The sequence below is a fragment of the Dreissena polymorpha genome, chromosome 11, assembly GCF_020536995.1.
Source record: "Dreissena polymorpha isolate Duluth1 chromosome 11, UMN_Dpol_1.0, whole genome shotgun sequence".
NCBI lineage: Eukaryota > Metazoa > Mollusca > Bivalvia > Myida > Dreissenidae > Dreissena > Dreissena polymorpha.
In genome coordinates this window covers 44,071,600-44,096,407 of record NC_068365.1, presented here as the reverse complement: position 1 = coordinate 44,096,407, position 24,808 = coordinate 44,071,600, and the positions used below count along the sequence as shown (strand labels likewise).

Here is a 24,808-nt window from a genome sequence, read left to right as displayed (position 1 = left end):
AAGGTCTGTGGTTTAAGTGTCGTCCCATAGCAGACTGTGAAGTGTGCACATGCTAATCAGGGACATTTTTTCGCCTATTTATTTCTTTTGTTTCAAAGTGACTTCCTTTAAACGCAAAACTGCGGAATGGGTTGTCCCTGATTAGCATGGGCGGGCTGCACAGGATTATCTGAAACAACACTTAACGTTAATGCATTTAGCCCAGTTTTCCCTGAACGAGGCTCATATAAATTCAGCTGTGAGTTGCGTTGTTCACCTTGTCAGCTGAGCCCGTGATGGCCAGTTTACCGTCCTCGCTCATATCCACGGCGAACACGGCGGCAGAGTGGCCCGTTAGGGTCTGGACCAAGAGGCACCGGTTGATGTCCCATACCTTGGCCTGTGAACACATGAGAAATGGATATATTAACCATTTGCCACTCAAATACCCATTTAAAGACATCTCCGTTGTGACGCTTTTTACCAGCATTCTCATGAATATATTTAAGCTAGTTGCTAGTTCATGATGCAGAATCAACGGGGTTTTCAGGGGTAAACACACGAGCTTGACAGAATTCAAAGACACCGTTAAGAATTTTATTTTTTCAAATATCTCAAGTAATTGAAATACCTTTGCAAAAATCTTTAGTGGATAAAATACAGTTTTTCTTGCAGTTTGTGTCGATATCTTTCGGTATAAGAATAAATCATTGAATACGTCTAAAATCAGTGAAGAAATTTCACGTTGCGTGAAGCATAAACGTGAATTACATAACGAATTAATTTTTTAACAAGAACACAGGCTGTTCACAAGAAAATATCAAAGAATTTTGTTGTATTTCACATTGCCATTAGCAGTATAAAAATCTGTCTTTTATGCACTACTTGAACTTCTTAAGAACAATTGTTTTACAAAGTCATTTGAAAAAAAACACCACTTAGCGCGTTGTTTACATCCATTACCGTTTATTGGGAACCGACAAGTCATGTGATCATGCACCCTGTAGTTGCACACTTGAATAATAAGGTGTAATTAAATATTTGATTTAGATTGTTTGACATTCTTTAGCGGCGAGTACTAAATAAATAAAAAAAATGTAAAGACAAAACGCAGTACAATGCGTTTTTGTTATTTAGACGAATTGCTGATCAAATATGTCCAAAGAAAATGGTTCCACTAATGCGTCACAGAGGTGAATGTTTGGATCAATATTTATTAAAAGCATACTGCACTACCATTTTGTTTCCTGTGAATGTATTTAAACTACGAGTTACCAATAACTCCTATTAAAACTTTTGAACTGACCAGTTTGTCCTGTGAGGCAGAGACGAGGTTGTCCTTGTGGCGCCCGATTGCCCAGATCGGTCCATCATGAGCAAGAATGGTCTTCTGACATTTACCCGTACGTAGATTCCAAACCTTCAACCGCATAATTTTTGCGTAAAGTGTTGCGTAAATTTTGTATAAGATATATGCAATGAAGAAAAAGCATAAGGCATAATAAACTTACTTAAACAAGCAAGCTTTTTTTCGAAAATATTTGTCGTGTGTGCTCAATGGCGCATTGCACGTGTATTCAATAATAGTGTATACTAGCTGCGTTCTGAGAAAACTGGGTATAATGCATGTGCGTAAACTGTCGTCCAAGATTAGCCTGTGCAGTCCATATGCTAATCAGGGACGACATTTTCCGCTTTTATGAATCTTTCGTTTAAATGAAGTCTCTTCTTAGCAAAAATTCAATTTAGGCGGAAAGTGTCGTCCCTGATTAGTCTGCTTATCTGTGACGACACTTTACACACATGCATTATGCCCAGTTTTCTCAGAACGCGACTCAAATGTCAATCAAAGCACTCCGGTAGAAACATGATGGTAATGTCTCTCAATTAGCAGTACAGTACCACTCACTTGTCTTATTGTAATGTAAATAGAATGACAAAGTTGACTCCATTAGATGATTGGTATATATGCATAAAAACACGTGCATTATCGTGTAAATGATTCAACAAACAAACAAACTTCGATGAACGTGCGTACGCAAAAGCGTCATTTAATATCAATTAAATGAGCCTCGCTCTGTGAAGAGGGGGTTTAATGCATTTGCGTTTAGTGTCGTCCGATATTAGCCTCTGCAATCCGCACAGGCTAATCAGGGGCGGCATTATTCATTTCAAGAAAGTCTCTTCTAAGCTATATTCTAGTTAAGGCTGAAAGCGGCGTCCCTTATTTGCCTGCGCGGATTGCACTGGCTAATCTGGGACGGCACTATACGCACATGCATTAAAACCCCTTTTCACAGAGCAAGTCTCAAATTTAAATAAACTAATATTCGAATAGAACTTGAACTATTCTTAATTTGCAAGCGCGCATTATATTAATATGCATTATTTATTAAAAAGTCGTTCCCGAAAATATACATTAGTTCCAACCAACCCTAATAGTTCCATCATAGGAACCGCTTATGAGCAAATTCTGCGTGTAGAAGTTCAGGCACCACACCCCCTTCACGTGCCCCTTAAGAACGTGCATACACGTGCCCGTCTTGAGGTCCCAAACCCGTATTGACTTGTCGAGGCCACCACTGGCAAGGCGGGTCTGGTCGAATATTACGCATATCACACTGAAATACAAATGAGCGGCGTTCTGGGAAATCGGGTCTTATGCATAAAGTGACGTTCCTAATTAGCCTGTTCTTACTTTAAACGAAACATACCATACCATCGGAAAGTGGCGTCCCTTATTAGCCTTCGTGGCCTTAACAAGATAAGCTGGGATAACTATTTACGCATGGGCGTTAACCCCATTTTCCCAGAACGAGGCTCAAATATTGACATCGTTCAATTTCTGGTATGCCACCAAGAAAATTTGGTATCAGAACCAGGACCTTTATTTGTGGACCAACTGCCAACCAAGATGAGACGTCATAAAAGGATCAACAGAGACGAACATAAATGCTTTATAAAGCCTAACTTAACCGTTTGAAATTGTTAGTATCATATGCATAACAACACTTGTAAAAAAAATCTTATTTGTAAACAATGCAGTTGTATATTTTGTTGCTTTACAAATGTCAAATTGCCAAAACGAATTATTTAGGGGAGTGTATGTTAACGACTACCATACACTAACTATATCAGCTTTTGACAACATAGATTTAACTTGTTTCTTATTTAAATTACAAAAAAAACTACATGTTACTGTGCATATGTCATTCTTTAAAACGGAACACAATTACAACATATATTTAAATTGTTTCTTATTCAAATTACAAAAAATACATGTTACTGTGCATATGTCATTCTTTAAAACGGAACACAATTATCAAACGCAATCTTGAGAAGAATTATTAAATATTTATAAAAAGATCTAAGAATACAAGTGTTCACACAAAATAAAGTTGTTCCATTTAATACAATACCAATACCTCGTATTTATTCATAATAAGACTTTGTTTTCGTGTAGTTTAGTCATGCATGGTTTGGAAGTATGTGTATCGTATGGTTCGTATGGTTCTCATTTATTGTAGTTAATGGCTCCATGGTTTCTAACAAATGTCACTTTTGAGATATAAGGATGGGATTAAACAGGTTAAAGACGGGGAAAAGTATGTCGACATATATCACAAGAAAATATAATAAGAGTTTCATGTGACATTTCTTCAGCGACTGCTATAGGTACATTTCTACATACTTAATAATGTATAGCAAACGCAATATATATGGTAAACGGGCGTCAAGAAAAGATAGAACGAGCACTGTGTCGTTCAATTATCACAAATAATTAAGAAACTAGGGACCACACACGAAAACCACATGAACCGTATTTACTTGTCTTAACATATGTACCGTGCGGTAATAGCTGATGGTAACGGGAATGTCTGTCTTGGTGTTATGTCCGGAGTTAAATAAAATCAAAATTTCAAAAATCAACTAAAAGTCATTCGAACAGCTTGATCATCTATAATGTGAAATAACATGTTGTGTCAAACGAACATAACACGTTTTAAAAGTAAACAATACTGTTTTAAAGTACTTTGCTAAACAATATTGAACCCTCCTCATCTGTGTTGACTTTCGAGTAGACCACATTGCTCGCACAAAAAAGTGTCGGTTGAAAGACAAAAATGCGTTTTGAATGGACGCAATAACAGACGGATTACTTTTTCTGATTGTTTACGGACGATAATATGCAATATGATTGGCAGTCTATAAGAACAGTTAATATTGCAACCAAGCAGAGTTATGTGAACCGAGGCCGAACTCACGTAGTGTTATTTAAGCGACAAACCAGTAGCCCGTGTGCATTTCGTTTGAAAATCAAACGCTCATCGATATTTATTTTTCAGTATTTATTTTCAATAGTGCCTGCCTATTATTATCTCATACGCATTTTTTCGCATAAATTTGTGTTACTGTTTTTAGACTCACGCGCGGGTAACATTTGAAATTATAACTCGATCAAGTAATGCTTCGTCCGAGATATGGGATTTAACCATTTAAAACGGAAGTGACTCATATGGATAATACAAGTATATCGACGCCAGCATCGAGTATATGCTATATGTAAGCACCTTTCGGTATGTCCCTTCAGATCGGTAATCTTGCATTTGCCGTCGTTCCAGTTGACCCTAAGGAACTTGTTTTCCCGGTACAGCTGCTTCCAGTCGAGCGTCTCCGCCTCTATGATTGGGATCTCGAGTTTAACCGCCTCGCACTTCCGTCGCCAGAGGTCCATGTTGTTGGCAAGAGAATTCCACGCCTTGCATACCTAGGAATGACAGAAAAGCATTCTGTAAAAATGGGCGATAATACATGTGCCTACAGTGTCGTCCCTGATTGGCATGTGCCTACAGTGTCGTCCCTGATTGGCATGTGCCTACAGTGTCGTCCCTGATAATACATGTGCCTACAGTGTCGTCCCTGATTGGCATGTGCAGTCATCACATTCTAATCAGGGTTTTAAATGTTCGTTCTTTTGGATTGGTCGATAACATAGAGAATACTGGATGAAGAAGAATTTCCAAAATATTACGTCTCTCCATTATAAGTATGATGTGATTTGTGTTCACAACTTGTAATACATGAAATCGTGTATGCCCCCCTACCACTTATTATTATACACAGGACTTCGTTGATATACACTTTTTTTTAATATATTCCGATTTCATATATCAAAATATCAAATATTTCATATTTCATTGCTCGAATCATATAAATTTAACTGTAAGTCAAATGGGTTTTATTTCATATGCACTACGAGCATACGCAGGCTGGTCAAGGGCTACACTTGCCGCATATGACATAAGATCCGATTTCGCATTTAGCGGCTCAATTGTGCAACAGATGCTTACCATGCAGCATTTCAGAAGATCATGAACTCTCAGCAGATTCAAAATCTTTAAGGAAACTGTTTCTGGCAAGAGAGTTATAAAGTCTTTGTACTGGCGGGCCTGAAAAATACCAAATAATCAAATACGTTATAAACGTATCGTGTTTTATTATCATTGTATATATTGGATGTTTTATTTGCCAATATTCTTAACATATTTTACCATTGTTAATTTTCCTAATGTGCGCAAGAAAATTGCGAGCTTAATACTAAAAGATTAAATGCTTAAAACATATAACAGTTATCGAATTTAAATGTATCCGTTCATTATTGTTTGTTTCATTTGATAATCTAGATAAACAAACATCAAACAAACAACATTCAAAACAAACATCTTTAAGATTATCTATACATTCACACCTTGATATGAAATGTGTATGCATGTTTACTGCATGTTCAAATTTTTAAAGAACTGTATTTTGCAATTTGCAAATGAGCCTCGTACTGGGAAAACCTGACTTAATGCACGTGCGTAAAGTATAGTCCCACATTAGCCTGAACAGTCCGTCTACGTAGTCCGCACAGGGTTATCTACGACGAAACTTTCCGCCTGTCCTGATTTTAGAAATAACTCCCTGCAAGTGAAATAGTCTATCAAAGCGGAAAATGTCGTCACTGAGATCCTGTGAGGACTTCACAAGCTTATATGGGACGCAACTTACGACGGTTATAAATTAGGCCCGGTTTTCCCAGAGAGCGGTTCACACCCACCGTGTGAGAAACTGTATATGACATGATGCTGTCTGGGGTCGAGACTTAACTTCCATATGAGCCTTGATTGGAAAAACCCTGACTTAAAGCATGTGCGTAAAGCCCCGGTCCACATATGCTTATCAGTGGCGAAACTTTCCGCTTTTATGGTATTTTTCATTTACATTAAGTCTCTTCTTTGCAAAAACCCAGTTCAGACGGAAAGAGTTGGATTTAAAGGGGCCTTTTCACAGATTTTGAAGTTTGTCATTAAATGCTTTATATTGATAAATGTAAACATTAAATTTTAAAAGCTCCAGTAAAAAATCAAACATAAAATTTAAAAAAGGAAAAAAAAGTAGCCCGCAGCACGGCTCGAACCATTGACCCCCGGAATCCTGAAGTAAAAACGCATTAGCCAACTGAGCTAACCTGCCAAGCATACATAGTATGCAACGCTTTATAATTTTTAGGTTTTTAAATCGTCAAAAGACACATATAATGGCTATATTAGACCATGGCAAATGTTCAGTAATGCTGAATCCTCATAAATATCATAACTGAACCGAAAATTTGCGAATCTGAAACAACTTTTTTCAATTTTGTCAATTTACCAAACCGTGAAAAGATCCCTTTAATTAGCATGTGCGGGACTGTACATGCTAATCTTGGCGGTATGTTACGCATATGCAATTTACCGCTTTTTTTCTAGAACGAAACAATACTTACTGTGAGAAAACTGGATATAAAATAATGCTGCCGGGGATCGATCTTTAGCAACAATTTATGGAGAAACTCGTTTCTTTTCACATCTGAAAAGATCATTAAAGTAAGTTAACCAGAAACCAATGACAAAGTACTTATATCTATAACAAACACACTATATTACATAATAAACTATAAAACGCATCACTTAAGCGTTTGAAAATTATAACGTGTCATGCAAGTATCAATAACAATAATATAAAATGACCATAAATACAATGTCAAGATGACCATTAAGAACAATAAACACAAACAACAACATATTGGATATATTGCCATAAAGTCTGTGTATCTGTCATAAACGCGCATTCCACTAAGATATAAATAACAATTCAATTAAGTGTATTTCCACCGTCTACATATTATGAAATACAATCGCGCAGTTAAAATTAACGAGTCTTGAAATGAACATAAATCGTGTACCTCTTAAGCTGTATGTACTTTAAGATTGATTTCATATGCTGGTGAAACCTTAACTGTTTTGATTGTTTGCGTTTCTTTTCTTCTTTTGGTATTACGCCTGAATAATGCTTAAGTATTAAATGGATATGTGTCGTGCTCTGTGAAAAATGGGTTTAATGCATGTGCGTAAAGCGTCGTCCCAGATAAGCATGTGCATTCTGCATAGGCTTATCAGGGATGACACTTTCGGCTTTTGTGATATTTTGCGTTAACAGAATGAATCTGTTGAGCGAAAATCGAGTTTAGGCGGAAAGTGTCGTCCCTGATTAGCATGTGCGGAATGCACAGGCTAATATAGGACGACACTTCACGCACATGCATTAACCTCCTTTTTCACAGCCCATTTATATTTTGGGAAAAGCATATATTTCCGTATCGACAGGGATGACGTATTGCAAGGAATTAACCTGATCACTTTGAAAGATGTACTCTAACATAATAATAACTATCAAGTTTTGAAGAAAAATAGGTGATATGATGCATATACCATAACTTTATGTATTATTTTCATGTGAGTGTTGATGTTCTATACGCATGTCCTTGTTCTAAATACCTACGCCATTTTGGCGCTATTTTAGTCCGCCCATTGTTTATAATTGTATTGCTGTCGAAAACCATTGTTTTGATGGCGCATTTTTTACCTGTGCTTTGCGTCGTATGCTTGGACTGTGGCCTTATTTATAACGATAAAGACTGAATTTACTTCGTTTTAGGATAACTGGTCTAAATGCACATGCGAAAAGTATAATCCCAGATTAGCCTTTGCACTCCGCACATGCCAATCAGGGACGACACTTTCCGCTTTTCTCAAATTTTCGTTTAAAGTAGGTCTAATCTGAACGAAAATAATCTTAACGATGATACTTTACGTACATGTATTAATCCCAGTTTTCCCAGAGCGATGCTCAAATTAAATAGAATGAAAAATTAGAATTTATACTGACCTGTCCAGTTGTTCGAGTACCAATTATACAGCATGTTGGCCTCAATTTCTAAAGATTTGCTACTGTCAGACTGAAACAAAACGAACATTAATATTTGCAAAATTATAGCACGAAAATATTGTCATACCACTAAAATAGCGCAATCTGCTGGATTGGAAAAGTTAAAAGCCAAGGCGAATGCTGTGATTACATTATGTTCCCGGCGGCCACGGCAGTCCCGTTTGTCCGAAACGTATCGCGCCGTGTGACTGTTGCAATTTTTTATCTTTAATCCAAGGTTTGCTAGGTTGTGCTAAGTCTCCTCACGGTTTATCAAGGTATCCGTGACGTGCCGTCGTAGCGAAAACGCGGCCCTTCGACGGTGCACTAAGTTTTCATCCACGGTCTGCCACGGATGTATAACTTTTGCTTCAAGGTAAGATGCGTTCTGTTAAGTTCCCGCACGTTGTTTGCGTTTGTTATGAAGGTTGATACGTTGTACTTGTTTGTCATTTATTTGTCACGTTCTGTCAAGGTACCGTGCGGATCAAACGTGGACATCCGAGAGGTTTCGGGGACGATAGTGCTCCCGGTATAAAACAAAACTCTCAAGCAACAGTATTTATGATAACAATATCATTCCGGTGACATGGATGTGAACGACGAGGATAATTTTGTGTTTGCCTGCTTATTTGCAGCATTAATAAAGGTGCGTGAAGTTGGCACTTACATCGACAATCGACATTCGAACATCGAGTTGGTGCGAATGTCGAGCCAACTCTGACATCGACATACGGCAAAAGTCCCGAATATCGAGCTGGAACGAATGTCGAGCCATCTCTGACATCGAAAGTCGGCAAAAGTCCCGAATATCGAGCTGGGGCGAATTATTAGCAAACTCTGACATCGACATTCAGCACTAGTCCCGAATATCAAGCTGGGGTGAATGTAGAGCCAGCTCTGATATCGCCATTCGGCAAAAGTCCCGAATATCGAGCTGGGACGAATGTCGATGTTACAGCTGGCTCGACATTCGTCCCAGGACAAGTCCTGAATATCCAGCTTGGGCGAATGTCGAGCAAGCTCTGACATCGACATTCGACACTAGTCCCAAATATCGAGCTGAGGCGAATGTAGAGCCAGCTCTGATATCGACATTCGGCACTAGTCCCCAATAGCGAGATGGGGCAAAATGTCGAACAAGCTCTGACATCGAGATTCTGCAAAAAAAACGACTATCGAGCTGGGGCGAATGTTAAGTCAGCTCTGACATCGTCATTCGTTTTTTTTTGCCGAATGTCGATGTCAGAGCTTGCTCGACATTCGTCCCAGATCGATATTCGAATGTCGATGTCAGTACGCACCTCATTAATAAAATATTTGCGTTGAGCTGAAAAAACTGAAAGAAGCACAACAGTCTGGGAAAAGACGAAGAAGGAGGCCAAGGACCATGTGGGTTCGTCCATGTCTATCGGAAGCTAGAAGGCAGCAGCAAGGGCACTTTGATGCATTTCCTACCAGGGAAATCCGCAACGAAGACATCAACGCCTTTCATAATTATCCGAGGATGCACCCAGAACTATTCGACGAGATCCTTGAAAGGATATCTCAAGTCATCTCAAGACAAGATACGAAGTTTCGCTCTGCCCTAACACCTGGATAAAATGATGAAATTGGCACTGACTCTGACGCATTTGGCTACAGGACACAATTACTCTGTTACTTTCCTATGCGTTTCGTTGCAGTAAGGCAGCAATTCGTCATATGGTTCCTGAAGTATGCAGCACTATTGTCCAGGCCTACAATGACGAAGTGTTCACCGTTCCTGTGACACTCGATGATTAAGATCTATCTCCCATGAATCTGAAGACAAGTGGAATTTGCCAAATGCAGTTGGGGCTCTAGACGGGAAGCATGTTGCTATCAGCAAGCCTCCAAACACAGGTTCCCTGTACCTCAATTATAAGGGATTTTACAATATCCCTCTCCTTGCATTAGTAGATGCCGAGCATCGTTTCATATGGATTGAAGTCGGTGGAGTTCGACATATGTCTGATGCCAAAATCTATAATGACTCCGAACTTTGTGAACTTCTTGAACAGACCGCGCGAATCGTGTCAGACCGTACACCAACACAACTGGCCGTAACGCATCTGCCTACAAAACGCAACACACCGTAACGGGTCGGAATAAACACGTAGCAAAACGGCTGTCAATTATCATAGCTTGCCGTGGTAATCTTGACAAAACGTAACAAAGCGTAACAAAACTTGATAGAAACTTAACATGTCGGGGAATGAATAGGATTCCCGTCAGAGTACGGACCCTTTTTGGGTTCTGTTACGGCCTGCTACGTACTGTCAAGTTTTGTTGCGTTCAAAAGTTCTATCACGTTTCTCATTTCCGCCGTGTCACGTTAGGCTATCCCGTTCCCCTACGTTGCCTCACGCTCATCCCGTTTCCTCCACGGTGGCCCGAAACGTGATTGCCGTGGTCGACGGGAACATAGTGTAAACGCAGCAGAATCACAATTGCACACTATGCAGTTCTTAAGCAATTACGCATGCGCAATGAAATAACATATAGTCATGAACAATAAAGATAACGAGAATATACTTAGCCAATAAACATTTAAGTTATGACCCAATAATAAAAGGGAAGACTTGGTGTGTCACAGAGAAGCTTACTTTGTTTTTTATCTTTGCTTTCCTTTGCAGTGTCAATGCCCCATCACTCTGCGCGTGCAGTGTGCTCGTACTGCTGGATTTACTCAGTTGTCCGGTACTTCCGGATACAGCGGAGGCTTTGTGAATCTGACCTGAAACAGCCGGGAACCGCTGGTTTTGGCCGGATAACGGCACTTAACGCTCGTTCTACACTAGCCTGTTTATTCCACACAGGTTAAGCAGGTTTGACACTTTCAGTGTTTTTGCACGATAACGTTTAAATTAAGTCTCTTCCAAGCGGAAATCCAGTTTAGGCAGAACGTGTCGTCCTTTATAAGCCTGTGCAAACTGCACAGGCTTACTAGTATATTTGTAGACACTTAACGAACAAACATTAAAGTGGTTTGGTTACTCTTACCTGAAACCACATGGGGCCCCGTATTATGAGCGGATATTGTCGACACCTGCAAGCTGTAGCGTGGACTCTGCTCGTCCTGAATGTGTCGACGAACAGGCATGTCAATGTACCTGCGAGAAAAAAACAACAACATGACAATCAGTATTTGTGTTAACCACTTATATGAAACGCGTTCTGAGAAAATTCAGCGCATTGCTTTTGCGTAAAGTGTCTTCCCAGATAAGCCTTTGTAGTCCGCATCAGGTCGCAATGGTGTAATGGATATTGTTTTCGCCTGGCGATTTTTAGGCCACGGGTACGATCCCCGCTGAGAGAGCGGTCTTTAGCACTCCCCCGAAGACACCAATACTGGTTCTAAGCCCAGAAAAAGTGATTCGAAAGCGTTCAAAATAGCTAGTATGTACTTAAACTGCAATCGAGCTAAAAAAAGTTCTAACTAAATCATGGACGACACTTAACGTTTTAATGATTTATTGTTACAGGGAAGATCTTTTAAAGGGAAATCAATATCAGGCGGAGAGTGCCATCCCCATTAAGTATGAATGGTCCGCACAGGCTAATATGGGACGACACTTTACGCACATGTATTCAGCCCAGTATTCTCAGAACGCTATTCATTTATCAGAACGAACATAACACATTTAATATATATCGAGTATTGTAGTAAGTGTGGTGTTTTTCTACGAAAATTAGCACAAGACGCATACATAAGACATGTCTTATAAACAGATGATGTTTTAGTGTGCAATAGGTTAGACGTCGTATACTGATAAATTGAAGAAAAAATATATATTTCCGTTTTATAACGTTGATTCATGTCATGTTCCTGAAATGTATTGTACAATTGTATGGTCATATTTATCACCATGCATGAAAAACTTTTCGGAGATTAAACCATTTTAAATGAAGTGTTCATCTCGTTCACAATAAATATGTTGCGACGGAAATAGTTTTATTGCAATTTTAAAACGCTCCATGTGTAAACAATGTTAAATCAATGTATCTATGATAACACAATGTTAGTAATAACACTATTAATTTAAATAAGCAAGCTAGGTCATGCATTCTACTCCCATGCAAATATAACTATGCATTCTCTCCGAGTATTGTGAACCAAACACAGAAAAGCAAAATAACACCATTTAAGATAGAGGGTCTTGTTGTAAAATCAGAATATGACTATTATTGCTATGCTTGTTCATAAATTGTTTGGTGTGACGGTCTCGTGTTTGGTGTGACGGTCTCGTGTTTGGTGTGACGGTCTCGTGTTTGGTGTGACGGTCTCGTGTTTGGTGTGACGGTCTCGTGTTTGGTGTGACGGTCTCGTGTTTGGTGTGACGGTCTCGTGTTTGGTGTGACGGTCTCGTGTTTGGTGTGACGGTCTCGTGTTTGGTGTGACGGTCTCGTGTTTGGTGTGACGGTCTCGTGTTTGGTGTGACGGTCTCGTGTTTGGTGTGACGGTCTCGTGTTTGGTGTGACGGTCTCGTGTTTGGTGTGACGGTCTCGTGTTTGGTGTGACGGTCTCGTGTTTGGTGTGACGGTCTCGTGTTTGGTGTGACGGTCTCGTGTTTTTATGAGATTACTTGGGCAGAGTCTTGATAGATAGTAAAACAGGCATTTGTGCAATCTAAAAATATATTGACAGTGTTTGTTAACATAACATGTTACGTACATATTAAAATAGAATAACGTTTGTTTATATGGGCCGTGCTCTGTGAAAAAATGGGCTTAATGCATGTGCGAAAAGTGTCGTCCTAGATAAGCATGTGAAGTCTGCACAGGCTAATCAGGGATGACACTTTCCGCTTATATGGTATTTTAAGTTTTAAGTATGTCTCAGTTAAGGCGGAACGTGTCGTCCCTGATAACCTGTGCAGACTACGCAGGCTAATCTGGGACGAAACTTGACGCACATGCATTAAACCAGTTTATCACAGAGCACGACCCAATCGTACGGTATGCGCCATATTCGTCGAAAATGTAAACTAATCTAACAAAAGCATGCAACAAAAGCAAAAAAAGATAAAAACAAACCTTATATCCCTGTAAACAAATCAGAATGTATGTTTAATTAAAATATTTATCACACGATATATAGAGCGACTGTTATTTGAGCGTGCGAATCATAATCGTGCAGAATCATTCAACAAGTAATACCTAGTATCATTTTAGTAAGTGTATTATAATTTGTAACAAAATTAATTTCGTATGGTAAAACAACACACAAAGCACTCCAACCGTAAATAAAGTATGTGTATTTTTATTTTGAAAACCTTGTTAAATAAGTTCCATGTTTATAAGACTAAAAATAAATATATTATGGAAACATTGTATTTGTGTGTGTTATATTCGCTTTTGTAATGTATGTAATTTTTGACCAAATAATTCTCATTCGATATGTATGTTGGATTCTCTCTCTCTCTCTCTCTCTCTCTCTCTCTCTCTCTCTCTCTCTCTCTCTCTCTCTCTCTCTCTCTCTCTCTCTCTCTCTCTCTCTCTCTCTCTCTCTCTCTCTTTAGCCTGTGCAATCTGGGTCGAAACTTTTCGTTTATGACTTAAGCCATGCGTCCCCAGAGAGAGACTCCTGCATTTCGACTAAAGAAAGTCGGCCACCTGATGTTTGGATTCTTGTCATACAGCGGTTTTCCGTCCCCCACCCACTTCTCCGGCTGTGTCTCTATAAGACTGACACTACGTCGGGGTCGTTTGCTGGGAACCACTGACCAGAGGCTGGGAACTTCCGGTGCTGACTTCGATGGGTTGCTGAAAGGGAATAAATTATAATTGAAACATGTACGTTTATCATAGAAGGACAGCGTTTTTCGTATTTTCAAACAGAACCCTTTTTTAAAAGTCATGTGTAAAACAAGGTCAATTAAAAAGGTTGATAGTTAAAAACAGCTGAGTTTTAAATGGCAAGGTACACGATTTAAAAGAACAGCCTCGTTCTCGGCAAGCTAGGCTTAATTCATATGCTTGAAGTTTCGTCACAGATCAGCAGAATATGTACACAGGCGTATCAGGGAAGCTTTTTTTTTGTTTAAAAAGAAGTATAATCTTCGCGAAAAGTAAGTTTAGGCGGAAAATGTCCCTGTGTAGCAATTGCGGACTGCACAGGCTAGTTTGGGTCGAAACTTAACGCAGACGCATTAAGGCCTGTTTTCTTAGAACGCGGTCTAAATGCATCACACCTACCCGTTAGTGATTTCCGGCAGTCTGAGCGGGTCCTTCTCCTGCGCCTGTTGTTTGGCCTGCTCATCATCTGTGAGGTGAGCGCTGTCTATCCGGTGGTAGTTGTCCTGCCGCGTAAATATCAGTTTCTCCTGGAGGCAAAAACAGGCGGCTAGGGCTAAATCAGTCGTAGTCGACTCAGGTGCTACTTAACCCATTCCCCCATTAGAAGCAAAGTGAAAATGGCTTTTGCAATCAGCATAAAACCAGAACAGCCTGCGTGTATATTGCAGTCTGGTCAGGTTTTATGCTGTTTGCTGCTCATCAGTATCTAACTGTTGGGAATGAAGCCTTAAAAACTTGAATCTAGTAAGAAAGGTCTTCAATTGAATATAACTTTCTAAGGAACTACAAATTTGTGAATATATGTATGTAAGTGGTAAAGAGTTTAAAGTAACCCTGTTACTCTTATTGATGGTACACTGTACCCAGGGTACTTTTATTGATGGTACACTGTACCCCGGGTACTATTATAGATGGTACACTGTACCCCGAGTACTCTTATTGATGGTACACTGTACACCGGGTACAGAAAATACGCATTCAGGCAACCGGCTATATTCCGGGGTACTGTTATTATATGTTATATACCCCGGGCATGTTATAGTATACTTAAGAGCAGTGAGAGTACCCGGGGTACTTTTAAGAAGCAATTGAGAGAACAACGACCAATTTAACGCGACTCGGTCTGTGTGGACACGCGCGGTGTAAAACGATATATTGTGGGGTGTGTGTAATCCAAAATTTATTCACAAGACCCATTGCGTTTTACGACTGCCTGTATGTGCGAACCTGTGGCCTTTCATGGTTTTCTTTGTATAAGGTACAATTTAACCCGGCTGTCAGGGTGGTATCAAAAGATGTAATTTACAGAGAAGGATAGGAGCACGGCGTCATTTAGATCTTTACGTGCACTTGTAGTCATCTACATATGTTAACCATTTGATCAGGTACTTAAAAGCCGAAAGATTACGGACCCATGAAACGTTCTTTTATCAAAGAATAGACTTACATTTGTTATCCATAGTAATTTTGAAGCTAAAACACACGGTATTATACGTATGACACCGTTGGGACAATACGCGCGAAAAACATATTTGCCCAACGTTTAATTTGTTGTGTGATAAGGGTTTTCTTCTGACAAATAATTGCAATTTACCGCATAATAAATGTGAGTGACTGTTACTGCTTTTGTATAATATGGGTCGTGTTATGCGAAAATGAATCTTAGAATCAAATTATGGGCGCATGGTTGTTAACACAAATTAACGTCATCTTACTTCAGTCTTTTTGTAAATATGTACGCGCCAGCTTAATCAATATTTTTATCGAAACGGACATTTAGTGTTAACCTAACCAATGAAAACAACTTGCTTTTGTGAAACAAACCGAGTTTATTTCCAAAGCGATGTATTTTGCCGCACATGGATCACTGTTTGGTCGTTTTTAGCATATACATACTATTTTAAATTTAAACAGTTTTCACGAAAAAGCATCGGGTTTTACAATGTTGCGTTATTGGGATATATAAAACTGTGATCTACTAAAACTAGACTTAAAGCATGTGCGTAAAGTTTCATCCCATATTAGTCTGTTCAGACCGCAAAAAGCTCATCAGGAACGACATTTTCCGCTTTAATGGCGTTTTTTTGTTCAAAGGAAGTCTTTTCTAGGCGAATATCCAATTAAGCGGAAAGTGTGGTCTTAATTAAGCCTATGCAGACTGCACAGGTCAATATAGGACGGAACTTTACTCACATGCATTAAGCCTCATTTATGGAGACAGGGGCTCTTTGCAAGGCATTGAGTACCCGTCTGGTGTGTGTACTGACAGGCATTTTCCAATATATTTGTGTTGAATTCGTGAATCAGTGAATCAACGAAATCAACGAAAATTAAAGCCATACGAATTATAATGATTTTACAGTATTTACATTACTTTGAGTTTCCGGCTAGTGTGTGTACTGAGCGGCACGAACTCAATAGAGGGGAACTGCGTGCGGGCCGTGTACATGAAGTCCCGATGCAAGGCCGGTTGAAGGGAGGTGTTCAGGAACTGGAACTGCCGGAAGTTGCTCCTCCTCAGCAATCCTTCGAGAACCTGACATCTCTGAAATCGCAATAAAGGTTGTTTATTAGCTGTGCCATGTTTTTGGAAAACAGGACAGAATGCATGAGCGTAAGGCGTCGTCCCATGTAAGCCTGTGCAGTCCACACAGCCTAGTCAGGGACCACACTTTCCGCTTTACATGAATTTTCAGTAAAAGGAAGTCTAGTCTAAACGAAAATCCAGTCCAGGCGGAAAGTGTAGTCCCTGATTAGCCTGTGAGGGTTGCACAGGCTTATCTGAGATGACACTTTATGAGCATGCATTAAACCAAGTTATCCCAGAACTAGGCTCCGTTTACAAACACATCGTTATGTGGGCTGGGGTTGGAGTAACTGTTGTGGAAGCGCTTCAAAACAACGGTTGCGACAATGTTCATGTTCGCGTCAACACGGACGATAACGGTTCCGAAAAAAAAACTAAAGTTGTGTGTTTACGATTCGGTGATATGATTACGTACATGATAGAAATAGTTTTAACCTTGTCGTAAAACTATCACATGATAAAAATTCTAAAATAAAAAAATACCTATAAACTCCAGAACGAACAATTCAATCAATGTGTACCTCGATGTCTCCAGCGTTAACACATGAGCCGCGTTCTGTGAAAATATAGCTTAAAAGCATATGCGCAGAGTGTCGTCCCAGATAACACTTTCACAGGCGACACTCCGCTTTTATGAAATGTTCCTGGGAAGAAAAAGTCGAGTCCAGTGTTTTATTGCTCCGGATTAGCCTCAGAGAATTATACAGGCTAATCCGACGCGACACTGTAAGCTCATGCATTAAGCCAGGTTATAGCAGAGCCAGGCTAAAATATAATAATCATGCATTTATATGAGCCGTGCTCTGTGAAAAGGAGGTATAATGCATGTGCGTTAAGTGTCATCCCAAATTAGCATGTGTAGTCCACACAGGCTTATCAGGAACAACACTGTCTGCCTAAACAATGATTTTGCTTAGAAAATACTTAATTTGAACGCAAAATATCATAAAAGCGGAAAATGTAGTCCGTGATTAGCCTGCACATATATTTATGGATGAAAATGAAAACATTCGTATACGAAAATGTTTTTGAACCATCGACATTATTTGGCTGATGAACACATGTTTTAATGCGCTAGGAATTAATATATATAGTATATAGGCATATAATAACGAATATGTGGCAAATGGATTTGTAAGCTTAAATTCACATGACGAAACAATCAAAAAAACGTTTGTTTTGAAAATTGCCACACTATTAAAACTTCATTGTCAAATAGGATTATTAGCATTTTGGCTAGTAATATAGGCTTTTTCGATTAATTTTACTTAAGGTTGAATGGTTCAAAACACAGGCATTGCTATTCTTTTAAACAATACCTATATAAACAGGCAATGCGTGCTCTCCATTGACTTATTAAATAACAAAAACGAGTTAATTTGTTGATAATTCATACAATTGCTTAATTATTATTGTGATATGATTAAAATAATATCCTGACAAAGGTACATGCACAAGTTTCTTTGTCAGCGAATCTTTGCAAAATGGACTGAATTATTTTTTATCTGTTTGCTCTACGCTTGAAGTCAAGACAGATTCATTTCGAACGGGCTCAGACAGTTTACAAGTCAAACAATTTTATCTCGATTTGTTTGAAAATCAATTAGAACTCCATTTGAATATTGTTAAATGGATTGCCCATGGATTACATGTGATAGGATTGACAGACTGTGGAATTTGGGGCTTTCAATTTCTGTATCTGTTCGTAAAACTTTAATACACATGTAAGTCGTGGCGTTTAATGTGATATTCAGTTAATTGTATCCCATTTAAACACGTATTAAGGTTAAAGCCTACAATACTCTAAGTTTTGACCTTTGCTAAAACTAATTTCGTGAATTTACTATATGCTAGGTGTCGTGATTTATAATAGCAGTTTGTCGTACTGCAGCTGTTTGTTTTATGATTCTTGAATAGTTTTTACTGTTTGTTTGTTCTTAGTTGTTATGGTCATTAAATGCAATCAACCAGTGCTGTGTTTGTGTAGCCCCTGTTCCAATATTAGCGTTTCAATATTCCGAATAAACACCGATTCGGCTGATCTACTGTATTGTTGACACGCCTTTCTTAATCGCCAAATATAAAGTGTCGCCATTCATTCGAGAAACATTCCTTCGTTAACATACTTATACATAATCCTATTCCACAATAAACCGTAAACTTATTGTGTTTGGAAAACCAGGCAATTTGGTCACGCTTTGACGATCATTGACCGCCAATTATTCGGATCAGGCTATAATTATTACATAATTCGGTTGTTGTTTTCAAATGAAGTGGCATGTTTTTTCCCATTAAGTTATTGTGGGTCTGAAGCAGATTGTTGAATACTGTTGATCGTTGAAATGTTTGTTTGTTAGATGAAATGCAATACATATATCTTGAATACTTTTTTAAACATTGACCGTGCATCGTATCTCATACATGTACAAAAGCTATCAATTTTGTTATGAAACAGTACTGACAACGACTCGATAATACATTTAGTTATTTGGTGATTAAAGGAATGGTTATAAGGACACAAGAAACATTTTTATGAATGTTATAAAAAGTTAAAAAAATCGGTATTCGTGAATTAGAGGTTTCAAACGTTGATAAACAAAGGACGTCATGATTTCAACAGTCCTTATGAGATAATGAAAAAGGAGCACGAACATAAACGAAAGATAAATGAAACTTCATGTAAAATATCATGAACTTATGTTTCCACGTTCAACAATTGCGATATAGATAATTTACTTAAATACTTGCAATTTTAAATGCACCATTTAAAAGTCTTGACTGTTTAAATATACCACAATCCAGTGTCAATCATGTTTGACGATGCTGCGAAGCAGCTCGTCAAAGTTATCATACCATGTAAAAATTCTTCACAATGACGACCTATGTGAAAGACCGAGCCAGTCCGATTGAGATAGTTCGATTTTTCTAATCGGCATACCTCGCTGATTATCTTTGATAAAGGTATAGGAAGCTTAGCTATAAATAGGACAGCATATTCTGGGAAATAGATTTAATAATAGTTTGAAAACGTTAATTTTAAATCAGTTATATTCAATCCATTATATGTTTATAGATCAAAGAATCAACTATGCATTTTCTGTATTGTATCTGACATTTGTCGTGATTCAGTAAATAAATTGCGAATTAAAACGTGTATAATTAACTTTCAACGCGATCATGAGTGTAAAGAAAACGAATTATTTCGAACCTGCCATTTGTAAACGTTGTAGCGACTATGGTATATAAACAGCATAATAGCCGTATGGTATCTGTGTTTATGTGTGCTTTCTCATTTTGCATATTTAATAAACTTTTCAAACAGAAATTACAGAGCCACATCAGTGCACATATTATGTTTGATAGTTCATTCGTTTGTTGGATATTAATTGCTGTTTTAAACACATATTAGGTCATATCGCGGAGATTTAGTTAACCTTACCATGTGTTCATGGGCGAACTCACGTATTCAAGTGCTCTTACGACTATGTGCTCATACCTACTTTCGGGAATCATCATGAAATTATTGCCGTTCTTAACGAACAGACATGCCTAAGCTTATTGAATTAGAGAAAACACAATAATCAAAAGAGAAAAAATATATGTTCACGCACATGGGCATGTGAAATCACGTCCGTACACACAGCATCATTAACTTTGGAAAGAAAACAACGAAATATAAAGTTTGGTTTGATATACATGTTAAATTAAAAAGCATGGTGTAATTAAAGAGCATGTCAAGTTTTGAATTTATATGCTGAAACGTAATGTTATAAAACACAAACGTTTTACTGTAACATAACGTTGTTTTTTTAAGATAAGTGGTACAGAAAATACACGTCGAATATCTTTTTAAAGATATTTCTTGTTATATTTGATCGAGAATGTAACCCGCCTCCCAGTTTCGCTGAATGGATTAAGTTTCCCACGGGTACTACTTCCCCGTACCCCCCCCCCCCCTCAATTTTTTTCGTACCCTACATTTTTTGTACTCAATTTTTTCGTACCCAATTTTTTCGTACCCAAATTTTTGCTCGTACCCAAAAAAAATTTCGTACCCAATTTTTTTCCCACCCATTTTTTTTTCGTAACCAAATCTTTTTTTGTACCCAATTTTGTTTTGGCATAATTCGTGTACCCAAAATTTTCGTACCCATTTTTTTCCTACCCAAAATGTTCGTACCCACATACACAATTGTGGAGATGTAGATAAACTTAAATAGATGCTTTTATATCAATCCTCTTCAAAAGCATCGTCACACCAGTACTGTCAGTGCTTTGATTTTTAACTGGTTCGATGTTGTGACAGAATAACAGGTCTTATTGTTCTATGGACACAAATGTGCTAACCATTCTGTTTGACGCGATGTATTTCCACAACTTTAGCTATCTACGTCTTATATGTAGCTTGTGACTACGTTATGCAACTAATAGGTTTCGGCATTGCTCAAAATGTAGATATTTTGTTTTTAAATGATTATTTGAGTCGCGATCTGAGAAAACTGGGCATAATGCATGTGCGTAAAGTGTCGTCCCAGATTAGCCTGTGCAGTCCGCACAGGCTAATCAGGGACGACACTTTCCAATTTTACTAGATTTTCTTCACACAAATTCACATAAAATGTTGAATTGTGTTTTAATTATTTATGCTCGTCATTTATTTCCTGGGCTTGTGGGAAAAAGTTTCAATGGGCGAACAAATAGGAATAACGTTTATCCGTCCAACATTTCCATTCCGTTGTTGTTTATCTACAGAACGCTTGATTGGTGACTTTGTACTACCCATCCCGTGTAACGCTCGCTTGCATTTGCAGGGTTTATTGTTTTGATTGAAGTCTGAATTGTCGATAATTGTGTACATTCACTTTTAACAACGACGCATTAAAATTGTGTACCTTTCAAGCTCTGAATAGCTTTTGAGAAAACATTCGTAGATCAAACGTAATGCGATAATGAAATGCTTAAATGAATGCTTATTATACGGGTATGGTTCTTTTGAAAGATGAAAAAATCGATATATTTCTCTTCTTCTCGTCCATCATGAACATTATAACGGAAGGTATCCCTTTAATACTAATTACGCATTTATATTATAAATAAAACGTTATTATTGTTAAACATTGTTTCCCATTATTTCGCGAAAACAAAATGTTCATCGAAACAAGTAAAATATAATTTAGCAAAGCAAAGCATCATATTTATAACAAGAAAAAAAACATTATTGTAAAAACTTTGTTTTATTTATGTTTTTGGATTTGATACAAAAAGCAAAACACACGCCCAGAAGGAACGTCAATTTGCATAATCGTCGATAAATAAATCAACACTAACCTAGTCTCTTCACAATTGTGGCGCCGCGGATCTATATTCTGGACGATCTGAGATATTGTGTGTACATGTCTGATCTCATAAAGTTGAACACTAAAACATATGGGCGATACAAATTATCGTCGCTAATATAATTCCTTACGTCGTCCTGGCGTAGTGACGCGTTCTTAAGACACCAACTACTGGTTCAACGCATGCCACGATAGCCTTTCAATAAGCCACAGGCTTTCGATGGAATATAACCTAAATAAATATAAGCGATTGTAATTGTCGTCGCTAATGCAATGCATACCTGCTCATGGTTCCACTCCTCAAGCCACATCGCCACCTTGTCCAGCTGTCTGTCGAACTCAACACTGCTCAGGGTCGGGGCCCGACCCCCCTGGCCCCTCCAGGGCATGTCCTCGGGGTTCATGGGCGGGGGCAGAGGCGGCGGTGCGATCGTCTTCTTGCGCACCACCCGTGAGAGGCTGGGCAGGTTGCTGTCACGTGGTACTGGAACGTCCACGCTGGTCATCTGAGGGTAGGAGGGAAGTAAGATACAGATATGTTTTTGTATGCAAACTACGCTTGACATTGGTGGTCACTATGTATTACTTTCATCCATGTGACATTCTCACAAAAACTATCTCCACCCTGTTTATTTAAATTGATTGCTCTTCGAGATTGTGAATGCTTGTTTATCCATTAAACGCATGTTGTTATTGTTTACCGGTATGTTTGTAAATGACGATGAAATATATATGCTTGAGTCAAAAATAACTATTCTGTTTTGTTGTGTACCGCAATTGTTTAGACGCTTGATTGAAGTCTATGTATTGCAATATATGATCGTCCTTTGCCTCCCATTTTCACACTATAATTTATATTTTATACAGCATTTTTTTTATGATTACATTATAAGACTTACATGTTGTACTGACTTTGCTTTTTCTATGCCATAAACAATATTTTAACTTTTATTTTGCGTCCATAACTACGGTTTTGTAACGTGATTAAGTAAGTTTTTGAGCGTTTTTTTATTTCCACATGTTTGATAATTATCAATGAAAGAATAAGTAAAACGTATTTATAAAACCGCAAAAATTATTGCCAATACTAATTAAGATTTTTATGTTATGACATACAAGTGATTATGTTACGTCATCTAAAGAATGTTAATACTGTTCATCTAAAAAGCAAGCTTTTATAAAGATGCCTTACGAAAAGCCTAAATAATTCAGAAGTGAATGTGAAGTCCGCACAGGCTAATCAGGGACAACACTTTAAGCCTAAACTGCATTTTTGCAAAAGAGAGACTTTCTGTAAACGAAAATAAACACCATAAAAGCGGAAAGTGTCGTCCCTAATAAGCCTGTGAAGACTGCACAGGCTAATCTGCGACGACACTACGCACATGCAGTAAACCTCTTTCACAGAGCACGGCCCATATATGTGAAAATAAGATTTGTGAAATAAATTATAAGACCATAAAGTTCAGTTCAGATCAGCGTTAGATTATTTAAAGTTTATACATGTATATCCTTATATAAGTATTCTCTTTAATCAGAATCAATATATTTAAAGCATAACCTAGAGGTTCTAGGTGTCGTAAATTAAGCTCAGTTAAGGGCACTTGATGTTCTTCAAATTGCAATAAATGTTACAAATTATACAAACAGAATAGTTGTGGTTTTATTTAAATCAATACATTTGAACGGAATCATAGTACCTTTTTTTAATTTTTACTTCATATGGCGGATTTGAAGCGTTTAAACGGTCAAGTATCGCTCGTTTATAAAGTTTATAATTTGTATTAGTTCATTTATCATTATTTATTGATATGCATGCAGTGTTTTATACGGTTTTTTATTTGTTATCCGATATAAAGAAAAAAACTTAGTTATTCGATATAAAATGAAAACTATGCATGAAATGTGTTGTAATACAACAACAACAACAAAAACAACATTTATTCAGCAGTAAAGCTTATACAAGCTCATAGCCTACATTATATATGCATTATATAATTTATAAGTAATGGTAGAAGATAGAAATTGGACGATAGTGTTATGAACTGGTTAACATGATTAGTTATGAAGGGAATACATAATTGCATCTGATATTGCAACTGCACATCTTATATTTACTAATTACTTACAAGACAGACGATTGGAAGAATTGTCACTATTATTTGGAGAAATAAACATTTGTGAATACGAATGTTATATGTGGGTTTGTCTGAAATAATAATTTTAAGAATCTTATCTACGTGGAATATTTTAAATAAATTACTTTAAAAATTTAAGTAAATTACGTAATGAACTGTTTCGTCATATTCATTTGAAATACACACTTATAATTTAATTTTGGGCTTTCAAACTGATAACTCAAGTCTGTAAATGTCCGCCAATTGTCCGCCAAGTGTCGCTCTTTTTATGCATTTTTTATTAAATAAAAGCCAAAGTAGCAAAAGAGTGTTTGTGTCGGATGTTTAATCAGCAAATATTGAAATTGATATACAATGTACATCAGTACCTATTTATCTTAAATGCATTAGATATATCGCTACATTTTCCGCAATAATTGCTTACTCTTTTGTGTTTGTGTGTGTGTGTATGTGTGTGTGTGTGTGTGCGTGCGTGCGTGCGTGCGTGCGTGCGTGTGTGTGTGTGTGTGTGTGTGTGGTTTTACCACAACTAATGTCACCGCCATTGTTCTAGTTTATGTTGTCTAAGAGTTATTTTCACTTTTGGTTTAAACATATTTATTCAGTAATGTGTTTTACAACATAATGTACAAGCATCTAAAGTTTATAGGATTGGAACG

General features: G+C 37.8%; 1 protein-coding gene across 2 annotated transcripts in view; it reads right to left on the bottom strand.

Moving 5' to 3' along the window:
• The window catches only part of LOC127851391 (uncharacterized), a 34,689-nt gene that overhangs the window by 8,076 nt on the left and 1,805 nt on the right, over window positions 1-24,808 (bottom strand). For both annotated transcript variants that reach the window (XM_052385142.1, XM_052385143.1), the window contains exons 2-14: window positions 22,293-22,517; window positions 16,463-16,633; window positions 14,488-14,615; window positions 13,906-14,055; window positions 11,293-11,402; window positions 10,896-11,026; window positions 8,230-8,299; window positions 6,788-6,870; window positions 5,331-5,429; window positions 4,551-4,747; window positions 2,414-2,600; window positions 1,286-1,399; window positions 257-379 (exon numbers count right to left, since the gene is read on the bottom strand). In XM_052385142.1, the coding sequence (XP_052241102.1) occupies window positions 257-379; window positions 1,286-1,399; window positions 2,414-2,600; window positions 4,551-4,747; window positions 5,331-5,429; window positions 6,788-6,870; window positions 8,230-8,299; window positions 10,896-11,026; window positions 11,293-11,402; window positions 13,906-14,055; window positions 14,488-14,615; window positions 16,463-16,633; window positions 22,293-22,517 (1,788 nt within the window). The remainder of the gene's footprint in view (window positions 1-256; window positions 380-1,285; window positions 1,400-2,413; window positions 2,601-4,550; window positions 4,748-5,330; window positions 5,430-6,787; window positions 6,871-8,229; window positions 8,300-10,895; window positions 11,027-11,292; window positions 11,403-13,905; window positions 14,056-14,487; window positions 14,616-16,462; window positions 16,634-22,292; window positions 22,518-24,808) is intronic.